This window comes from Triticum urartu, chromosome 2 (assembly GCF_003073215.2).
Source record: "Triticum urartu cultivar G1812 chromosome 2, Tu2.1, whole genome shotgun sequence".
NCBI lineage: Eukaryota > Viridiplantae > Streptophyta > Magnoliopsida > Poales > Poaceae > Triticum > Triticum urartu.
The window spans coordinates 446,848,320-446,860,018 of NC_053023.1; the positions used below are offsets into that span (position 1 = coordinate 446,848,320).

General features: G+C 45.3%; 1 protein-coding gene across 1 annotated transcript; it reads left to right on the top strand.

The window, feature by feature from the left end:
* The first annotated feature begins 5,089 nt into the window (after positions 1 to 5,089).
* Positions 5,090 to 6,112, top strand: LOC125537800 (xyloglucan endotransglycosylase/hydrolase protein 8-like). The gene is made up of 2 exons (XM_048701110.1): positions 5,090 to 5,431; positions 5,532 to 6,112. Exons 1-2 carry the CDS (start codon positions 5,162 to 5,164, stop codon positions 6,093 to 6,095), a joined length of 834 nt encoding a protein of 277 aa, XP_048557067.1. The 5' UTR covers positions 5,090 to 5,161; the 3' UTR covers positions 6,096 to 6,112.
* Positions 6,113 to 11,699: the final 5,587 nt, after the last annotated feature.

Genomic DNA, 11,699 nt, shown 5'->3' on the forward strand with positions numbered 1-11,699 from the left:
GCGGCGGCCACAGGGGAAACCCTAGATGGGTTTGGGCGCCCCCACCCCTTAGGAAACTTGCCCCCCAAGCCAGGAGGGGCGGCTGCCCTAGGGGTGGCGCCCCCACCACTCCTGGTTACGTGAGATGGGGTGGGAGGGGCGCTCAGCCCCTTAATGGGCTGATGTGCTCTCTCCCCTTGGCCCATAAGGCCCCCCAACGCTTGTCGGGGCCTCCGAAACCCCTTTCGGACACACTGGTCATTACCTGGTACCCCCGGAACAATTCCGGACTCCAATACCCTTCGTCCAATATACCGATCTTCACCTTCGGACCATTCCGGAGCACCTCGTCATGTCCGAGATCTCATCCGGGACTCCGAACAACCTTCGGTAACCACATACTATTTCCCATAACAACTCTAGCGTCACCGAACCTTAAGTGTGTAGACCCTACGGGTTCGGGAACCATGCAGACATGACCGAGACAACTCTCCGGCCAATAACCAACAGCGGGATCTTGATACCCATGTTGGCCCCCACATGTTCCATGATGATCTCATCGGATGAACCACGATGTCGAGGATTCAATCAATCCCGTATACAATTCCCTTTGTCCAGCGGTATTGTACTTGCCCGAGATTCGATTGTCGGTATCCGATACCTTGTTCAATCTCATTACCGGCAAGTCTCTTTACTCGTTCCGTAACACATCATCCCGTGATCAACTCCTTGGTCAATTGTGCACATTATGATGATGTCCTACCGAGTGGGCCCAGAGATACCTCTCCGTTTACACGGAGTGACAAATCCCAGTCTCGATTCGTGCCAACCCAACAGACACTTTTAGAGATACCTGTAGTGTACCTTTATAGCCACCCAGTTACGTTGTGACGTTTGGCACACCCAAAGCACTCCTACGGTATCCGGGAGTTGCACAATCTCATGGTCTAAGGAAATGATACTTGGCATTAGAAAAGCTTTACAAAACGAACTACACGATCTTTGTGCTAGGCTTAGGATTGGGTCTTGTCCATCACATCATTCTCCTAATGGTGTGATCCCGTTATCAACGACATCCAATGTCCATGGTTAGGAAACCATAACCATCTATTGATCAACGAGCTAGTCAACTAGAGGCTTACTAGGGACATGGTGTTGTCTATGTATCCACACATGTATCTGAGTTTCCTATCAATACAATTCTAGCATGGATAATAAACGATTATCATGAACAATGAAATATATAATAATAACTAATTTATTATTGCCTCTAGGGCATATTTCCAACAGCTCTTTTGAATTACCCAGGACAGGCCCTTCTCTTTCCAGGAGGTGAGCCGCATGGGGATGCCGGATCGGAACTCGGGGGCCGCTACCCATGCGGGGTCGCGCGGCTCGGTGATATAGAACTACTCCGATTGCCACCTCTTTATGGTGTCCACGAAGGTGCCCTCGAGCCATGTGATGTTGGGCATCTTGCCCACCATGGCGCCTTCGCACTCCACCTGGCGGCTGCTCACTACCTTCGGCTTGACATTGAAGGTCTTCAGCCATAAGCCGAAGTGGGGCTTGATGCGGAGGAAGGCCTCGCACACGACGATAAACGCCGAGATGTTGAGGATGAAGTTTGGGGATAGATCATGGAAATCCAGACCGTAATAAAACATGAGCCCCCGGACGAAGGGATGGAGAGGGAATCCTAGTCCGCGGAGGAAATGGGTGAGGAATACCACCCTCTCATGGGGCTCAGGGGTGGGGATGAGTTGTCCCTCATCTGGGAGCCGGTGCGCGATGTCGTCGTGCAGGTATCCGGCTCTCCTCAGTTTCTTGATGTCTCCCTCCATGACGAAGGAGACTATCCACTTGCCTCTCGCTCCGGACATGGTTGGAGAAGGTTGAGATGGAAGTGAGGACTTGGGCGCTAGAGTTCGAGTATGCGGGAACGGATGAGCAGAGGAGGAAGAAGGCGTGGATAGAAAGGTGAATCCTTATCCCTTTATATGGGCGGACAAAATTAAACGTCCCCACTTGCCTAGTAAAACTCGCTTATCCCCCAAGCCCCGCAATTGATGGCGCGGTTGGGTTACCCACGCCCGTATTGATGAGAATCCCGTAATAAGGGGACACGGTCTCTGCTTTGACAGGACGTGTCGAAAAACTGCCTCGCGTTATGTGCGGGGCTGGTTAAAAGAAACGGTTCGAATAATCACCGGGCCATGACATAACGTCATGCTGTCAAAACAAGCCAGCAAATTAGATCTGCGAAAAAACATTATTCTCTCTATGGTGAAATGTGGGACTTATTTTGCAGGGTCGGGCACTATCCTCGTATTCAACTTCTGTGATGTATTCAGAGAAGGAACCCGCCTTGCAATGCCGAAGACAACTGCGCGCCGGACTCATCGTCATTGAAGCCTGGTTCAGGGGCTACTGAGGGAGTCCTAGATTAGGGGGTCTCCGGACAGCCGGACTATCTCCATTGGCCGGACTGTTAGACTATGAAGATACAAGATTGAAGACTTCGTCTCGTGTCCGGATGGGACTCTACTTGGCGTGGAAGGCAAGCTAGGCAATACGTATATGGATATCTCCTCCTTTGTAACCGACCTTGTGTAACCCTAACCCTCTCCGGTGTCTATATAAATCGGAGGGTTTTAGTCCGTAGGACAACAATCACAATATACAATCATACCATAGGCTAGCTTCTAGGGTTTAGCCTCTCTGATCTCGTGGTAGTTCTACTCCTGTAACACTCACATCTTCAATATTAATCAAGCAGGACGTAGGGTTTTACCTCCATCAAGAGGGCCCGAACCTGGGTAAAACTTCGTGTCCCCTGCCTCCTGTTACCATCCGGCCTAGACGCACAGTTCGGGACCCCCTACCTGAGATCTGGCGGTTTTGACACCGACAGTGCGCCATAAGTAACTTATTATTATTATTTTTGTTGCATCTAATAATTTTTTAGAAAATGCATATGAATATGAAACAGTAATAAAGTTTTATAAAAACAGTAATAATTTTTTTAAAAATATCATCAAATTTGTTATTTGAAAATATCATCAAATTTGTTATTTGAAAATATAATCAAATTTGTTTTTTTTTGGATTTTTAGTTGCATTCATTTGTGACAGTGGAGCGGGGGAGGATGCGGGGGGTCGTCGGCGGCGGTGGAGCGGGGGAGGGTGCGGGGTGTCGGCGGCGGTGGCGGTGGAGCGAAGGAGGGTGCGGTGGGTCCTCGGCGGCGGTGGAGCGGGGGAGGGTGCGGTGGGTCGTCGGCTTGAGGTGCGCCATTATTAGTTTTGCAAAACAAATTATAGTAGTGGCGCACTGGGTGGCAGGTGCGCCATTACTAGTTAAACTATTAATTTTTTTTGCGGGGAAATTTGGGCAGCTTTATTCAACATCAACCGCCCCAGCATCATCCGCCAGGAGGCTAGTTACAAGAAAACTCGGAATAACGTCTAACCAGCAATCTGTAACCTCCAAAGTGCTAGCCTGCTTGGCACAAAGGTGGGCAGAAAAGTTTGCTGATCTACATACATGTTGAACAAGGAAAGAAGAAAAACTACAAGCATGCTCCCCAATCTCGAACAAGATAGGCGCCACCACTGCTCGATGAGCCTGACGCGAGTTCCAGAGATCAACTATCTCCATACAGTCTGTCTCAATGACAACTTTATCGTAGCCTCGAAGCTTTGCAAAGATAACTCCATCACGAACTGCAAGTGCTTCAGCTACGAGAGGGTCTGTAATACCTGAATACGGTTTACACCGGGCAGCTCTCAGGGCCGTGGGAGATCTAGCCACGCCTCCAACTCCACCTCGCCGCGCTTCCATAGCAATGCTTCCGTCAGTGTTGATTTTTATCCACCCATCATCAGGTGGACGCCAGCCATGCCCTGGAAGGAAAAAATATATATATATATATATATATATATATATATATATATATATATATATATTTATATATATATATTTGTTACTAGTGGCGCACCGTGGGTCTGGTGCGCCATAGTGTCTACAACACTAATGGTGCACCAACTCATGGTGCGCCATTACTATATAGTAATGGCGCACCACATATCTGGTGTGCCATTAGTGGCCATATCATCTATAGCCCTTTTCCTAGTAGTGATATATAAAATAAGTGTGGCTAGATTTCAGTCGACTGAAATTTAATTAAGTCTGAGTCAAATGCCATAACATGAAAGAAAGAAAATAGAAAAACTAGAAAAAAATTGCACGAATCTTCATGTAAGATGTTACTAAAATAGCATTGAGATTTAACAATCCCGATATAAAATACTGTAATATATAACGAACTGATCGACCTGACATGCATGTACATATGTAGGGCACCGTCTCCTATTACTTCGTCCGTTGACACTTTCGCCAAAGTGTGCCGACCTCTTCGCTGGAGAGTGGAGAGACCACGGTTTTTTGCGGTATCTTCATGTGCTTTATTCGGGGCACATTTTTTTGCATGCATGCATTATCGACCGGGTGGGCGCGAAGGTTGTTACAGTTTAGTTACGGAGTATTCCCTCCACTATTTTAATATTCTAAACATTTTTATATTAGTTTACAGAGGGAGTACTATGCAATGCTAGTAACATGGCATGTCCTTTAACAACTTTGTTTGATTTGACGCGGGAGCGCGAGGAGGCGGTTAGCCGACGATCACACCTATGACAATGAATGATGATCACCCTAAAAAAAAACAAAAAAAAAACAATGAATGATGATCGAAATTGACGAGCCATAATCGGTGGCGGTGCTTACGTACGTGTCACTGGCCTGGATTCCACCACTTGACCTTTGCTTTGCTGATGGATTTAATCAGCAGTTCCATCATCAGTGCTCCCTTTTCTTGCGAATCTCATCAGTGTTCCTTTAACGCACCTCATGAAGCCGCAAATGTACGTTAGCACGAGAAATTATGGCAGATTCTTTCCATGTGCTGCCCTAATAATTGTAACGGCCTTCGCGCCCACCCGGTCGATCATGCATGCATGCAAAAAGATGTGCCCCATGCATCAACAGGCAGGGCCACAGCAGCTGGACGGCACCACTATAAAACCGCGATATCTCCCGTGCTTCTTCTCACCACACACCATACAAGGCACTCCACTTTGTATGCACATTTGATTCCAAGAAGCTCTAGTCCATAGCATCCACCATGGCACGGCGTTTTCTGGATGTGCTCGCCGTGGCCCTGGCGCTCTTGCAGGCCGCCTCGGCCAAGTCCTGGCTGGACAAGAGGTTCAACACGGACGGCACCGTCCGGACGGGGTACGACGCCTCGGGCCAGGAGGTGGTGATGCTCAATCTCAACCAGCAATCCGGCGCCGCCGGCTTCAACTCCAAGGAGCAGTTTCTCTACGGTGAGTTCAGCATCCAGATGAAGCTCATCCCGGGAAACTCCGCCGGCACCGTGTCCTGCTTCTACGTAAGTCGACCAGCTTAATTAATTTCGTTAAGGACCAACATTAAACTCGCCCTATCGATCTTTATATTTTTAGCTGATCCTGCGTTGCTGTTAATTGCAGCTTTCTTCCGGTGACGACGAGTGGCGCGACGAGATCGACATGGAGTTCATGGGCAACTCGACGGGCCACCCGGTTGTACTCAACACCAACGTGTGGGCCAACGGCGATGGCAAGAAGGAGCACCAATTCGACCTCTGGTTCGACCCCGCCGCCGACTACCACACCTACACGATCATCTGGAACCCGGAGAACATCCTCTTCAAGGTGGACAACCTCTTCATCCGGTCCTTCAAGCGCTTCGCCGGCCTCCCCTACCCTAGCTCCAGGCCCATGAGGCTGCACGCCACGCTGTGGGACGGCAGCTACTGGGCGACCGAGAAGGGCAAGATCCCGATCAACTGGTCCAACGCGCCCTTCGTCGTCTCCTACCGCAACTTCTACGCCAACGCCTGCGTCAGCGGCGGCGCGTGCCATGCCGGCAGCAGCAGGTGGATGAAGAAGCAGCTCGACGGCGCCGAGTGGGGCACCGTCAAGTGGGCGGAGCGTAGTTACATGCGCTACAACTACTGCGAGGATGGGTACAGGTTCCCGCAGGGGCTCCCCGCAGAGTGCAGCCGCTACTGATCCCCGCCGGGCATCCATTGTTGATATGGATATCTTTTTCTTGGATACAGTACATGATTCTGGTTCTTCTTTGTGAATTTGTGATTAAAGGGCAGCCCTGCAGCAATGTGTGGGCGATTGTTTGTACACCTAGTTTTTTTTTCCTGAAGAAAGATGCATGTAATTTTTATCGTGCCTTTGGTTACAGCAATATATACTCCATCCGTTTCAAAATATAGTGTGTTCTCGGTTTTCGCACTTCAACTTTGATCATAAATTTAAGCAACGAGACCGACTGCGGCGGGAACAAAAATTATATAATTGAAAACTTCTTTTGAATATGAATTCACTGTTATAATTTTTGCTCCGCCGCAGTCGGTCTCGTTGGTTCGTTTTATGATCAAAGTTGAACCTCGAAAAGCATGGGCACGCTATATTTTGAAATGGAGGGAGTAGTACTTTAATTTTATGAGCTATGATCGAGAATTTTATTATGGTGTCACTGAGCAAAAAACCCAATGTTCTAAATAGCGGGCTATGCCATTTAGTCGGCTCAGTCAGAAGCTATGAAAAGCTATAGCGAAGCTAAGCCCCATTTAGTGTTTTTCTTAAATCATGAAAAATTGAAAACATAAGTATACAATTAGGCATCGTATATGATATATCGCATATAATTGACATATACACATGTTCTAACATCAAAATCCAAGCACCAATCAAGTCTCCTAATTCAATAAGCAAACCTTGCATCAATGCATCATATATATCAGAAACAAAAACAAAGAATAAGGCTCAAGGATGGTTTTGTATAGCAGCTTAGCGGGCTAAATGACTCCAAATTTAACGCTATAGCGGGCTATTAGCGTTATTTTTAATTTAGTGTTAAAAGTGCATAGCTTTAGCGGGTGAGCTCTCCAAAGAATGCCATATTAACTCCCATTTACAAACTTATAACATTGGTGGTAGGATGGACGGCACCAAGGAACCAGGGCCGGCCCTGGGGCATGGGCAGGGGGGTGACGGCCCAGGGCCCAGCCCAGGGAGGGGCCCATGATGTAGTGCACATATATAATATAGCCAAGCAAAAATAGGTGAGAAAAAAATTTATGAGAGAAGAAAAACGAGATGAGGTAGGCCCATCAGATAGCAGGTAGCGATTAGCGAAGCATCACGCACGCCGCACGGCAGGGCCGCTCGTTTCGATTGTGAAACAAATCAATCAAAGATCTTGCGGACGCCTCGCTCGTCTGTTCGTCCACTCGTCGCTGTGGTCGCCTCGGTCACCGCTGTGCGCGTCGCCCGCCGTGCGGCAATCCAGCAGCCGCAGCCCGTAGCAGTATGTATACGTATGTATGTGAGCAGTGAGTGCAGCCCACAGCAGTATGTATACGTATCCATGCATAATTCTCTGTACCATGTTCCTGATCCATCCCTGCAAACCCCAATTTTAGTAATTTATTTTATTTTTTAGAACGTATTCAACTATTCATCCATGATCCATCCTCTAATTTCAGTGTACACGAAGTTCCAAATTTTAATGTATAGTTTTCGAATTCAATCTTTCATAGTATGTATTTAACCATCCTTTTTTTGTCATTCTATGCACATGTCTAGGGTTCCAATCATTCAAATCATCCGATGTATAAATTTCTAATTCCTTGAATAATTTTTTCTTCATAATATTAGGACATTAGCCCGCCATGTTGCCTAAGAAGCATTTGTCAGTTGCTCAAACAAGGAGAAAAAAGATAGAAAGGGATCTGAAGATTCAACAACTGAAGGGTACTTAAGTATTATTGTTGTCGATGGAGTCAGTTGAATTTGGTTCTTATTTGAGGTAATCATATCATGTTACTTTCAATTTTCTATCTTTTTAGTATTTCTGTCATAATATGGCATTGTCCAACAATTATTATGTTTAAGTTTATGTACCACGCACGCGCATACATATATATGATCTTAGGACATAGGGGCACATGGCATCGACATCGAGTTCGCCTAGGGCCTCCCGAAACACAGGGTCGGCCCTGCAAGGAACTCCTGTGTATTTTCCGTGGTGGACGAGGATTTGGAGCTCTTTGGTACCCGTCAACCCTATATGAATATTAAATTCAAAAAATACAAGGGAAAATAAAAAAACCAGGAAAAAAATATATACCAAGAAATGGCATTCATGGTATTTGCAGTAAACAAGACAATTTTTTATTATATGAAAAACATAATTTGAATGAATCGTAGGTCAGACTATATTTTCTTCGCCAAGAATTTCCGTGGATGTCATTCATGAAACTTCATACGTGAGTAGAATGATCGACCATAATTGATACCCTGGAATTCCAGCTTTCTTAATCTTTCCTGCTATTTTTTTAATTTAAATATTTAATATTTATATATGTTTCACCGGCATCTAGGAGCTTCTGTGTATTTTCCGCGGTAGGGCACCATATTATAACTATAGAATTTTATGCGCTTTTTATTCTCAAGCATTCACACTACTTTTGTAGAAAAATATAATCTTAAATGTTCAAAGAAAAATTCGGGTATGGGACGGCCCAACACAGTACTACCGTAGAATGCAATGCATGTGCTGCGCGGCAAAAGCATGTTCGGTCGGTCAGTACTGATATATGGACACGTACGTTTGCTTGTCCAAGAAGACAAGAGCGCATGTATGATGCATCTTTATACCCGACCGTGGCAGCCACAATAATTCATTGCATTAGGCCCGCGGGCATATATCTAGCTATCCTTCTTCGGGCACCGCGAATTGTCTGGTCAGTCTACATATATGCTTTTGTGCTGTCCTCCAATGATAATATCGGTTGGTGTTGTTGATACACTATAGTATAACGAACTAGTCGGCATGAGATGCATCGTAGCGTATATATTTTCGTCCGCTGACGCTTTGGCCAAAGTCTGCCAGCCTCTTCGCTGGAGAGCGGAGAGACCGCTGCTTTTTGGGGCATCTTCACGTGCTTTGGCATGATGTTCGCGTCCGTCGTCGACGCGCTTACAAGATGTGGCCGAACAAAGGAAGTAGTCAGTATGCCGCCCCGCGTCCACCGCCACACCGGGCGGGCTGCCTGCTATCATCATCTGCATGTCCATCCGCCGGTGGAGGCGAGAGCCAACAATAAGGACGTTACCCGCGCGTATGCACGAACAATCACATTCCTATTCCAGGAACGCAAGAGTATTATTAAACCTCTTCAAATGCGCAACAATAAGACCATGTGTAGATGATATGCTAAGCATATTAAATAGCTTAGCAATCAAACTCCCCAATGCATAAATGCTTAGTTATTCGTCGTTAAGCTCTCTTCATTTAATTGGATACGTGGTCTTTTGTAGTATGTCAACTTTGTGGCCTATTTCTGCAACGTAAGCAAATAACATTCCTTAAGTAAAACGCATGAAAATATATTTGACTTGAGTCCATACATAAAGTGCCAATAAGATGCCATCGAAATATATTCAATTTAGTGAAATCACAATGATGCAAGAACAAAAACACAAGTAAACAGAAGCGTTGTCATAACATCAATATATGCAGTAGTTTTATCTACTAAACTAACAGAGTATATGTCGTTTCCAACTGTTGTTGCCCCGTTCTTGTTAATATCTTTTCGAGAATACAGAGATCAGCATGCTCTTCTCAGCTAAAAATTCATTAATCTTCACCAAGACGCATAATGTCAATCTTACCACACAGTTTAATTCTTGCTAGCTGTACATTTGCATTAACATTTAGGAGATAGTTCTGTAGTATCGTAATGCAAGCTAGTGCTTGCAGAAGGTTCCTTATGGAGGTCATAGGTTCACTACTAGCACCTGTCAAAGCCGCGGTGACACATAGGTACCTGAACTTGGTCTTATATATTTCACCGAAAATGAAAGAAGACTTCCATATCCAAGTAGTTGGATCAAGAATTCTAATTCTCGCTATTTGGAATGGATCCGGTTCTATTGAGTCTGACTCATAGTGGTCATAGGTTCACTACTAGCACCTGTCAAAGCCGCGGTGACACATAGGTACCTGAACTTGGTCTTATTTCACCGAAAATGAAAGAAGACTTCCATATCCAAGTAGTTGGATCAAGAATCCTAATTATCGCTATTTGGAATGGATCCGGTTCTATTGAGTCTAACTCATAGTGGTCATTTTTATTTACTGAGTAATCAAACATTCATGAAAAATCATAGCATATGTTTGGATCATGTTATACATACAATACACCATAATTTTACTAGACTAGCACATGTCTCGTCTAATAACTAATACTCGACCTAAGGTGCTGGAAACCCTCATGAATTCACCTCGAGTATTAAGTAAGCATTGCAATATGCATGATAACATAAGTTTGACAACACTTACTCTCAGTGCCTGCGGGACAGATGATAACAAGTCATATAATTATTTTTTTCTTAGTGAGGTAAAACCGTCCGAGCTTATCCTGTCTTATTGTGGTCGGAAGTAATTTACAAATAGGCATATACACCCTCTAATGCACACCACTCTCTCTATTCATTTTTCGTCTGAACTATATATATATATATATATATATATATATACATATAATTATTGAATTAAATTTTGACAATTGAATAAATTATATAGTTGATACACATGTATTTGTGTGTGCGTTCTTCAATACTTTAATATTGTTAAACATCATGACTAGAATCTCTAAAGTGTATTGCCTAGCATGTATCTTAATAGTGATTTCTGGCGCACTGATAGTATATTATTATGTAAATTTATCTGTAGAAACTTCTAAAGTATAAATTGATCCATTGGCAAACGGGCGTTGAAACTCTAGAGTTTAGTCGGCTAACAATTTTATGTCCCTTCTCTGGTGCTAAATTTGTGTGTACAACTAGCCCAGGAGCAACATGATACACTCACCCCCCCCCCCCCTAACAATTTATATGTCCCTTTCTCTGTGCTAAAATTTGTGTGTACAAACTAGCCAGGGCAACAGATACACTCCGCCCCCCCCCCCCCCCCCCCCCCCGCCCCCCTACAACTTTGAAAGACTTAGCTTCTCCCTGGTGAGGACGCGTCTGAGCTGCCCGAGGCCAGCACTGTATATCCTACGGTGATCCCATGATCACTGTGTCGTTGCGCACAGACGAACTAATATCAAAAGGACATCCATACATATCAAGCTTATACCTTCATAGATGTGACCATTTGGTCGAGCTGATGCAAACCAATTGAAGCCATCTAGCGAAAACTTCAAACATATCGAGTAAACCCATATTCTTGAAATAGACTTGTGTCCCACTATATTAATATAGCAAACAGGCCTGATACAGCCAACGATAGGTGACGGGGTGGAAGAAACACAATCGCGCCCAAAAGAAATGAAAGAGAAAATACAAAAGGAACAAATGCTGACAATGAAGGATCAACAAAAACGAAGAAGTCGTTGCACCCACCGGAGATCTCCCACCAATCACCTAGACTCCGAAGCGCCGGTACCAATCAAAACATCCAAGACGGGATGCGACCATGACAACGGTGCTGCCAAGGGTTTCCCCTGGTACGCGGCGAGGAGAAAGGGAGGCTAGCACCCGACGCCCTCCAGGAAGGTCCGGTGGCACCCTCAAGCGCCACCACAT

Coding starts and splice junctions, on each gene's coding strand:
- LOC125537800 (XM_048701110.1), top strand. CDS start 5,162: ATGGCACGGCGTTTTCTGGATGTGCTCGCCGTGGCCCTGGCGCTCTTG. Junction 5,432..5,531: donor GCACCGTGTCCTGCTTCTAC/GTAAGTCGACCA, acceptor TGTTAATTGCAG/CTTTCTTCCGGTGACGACGA.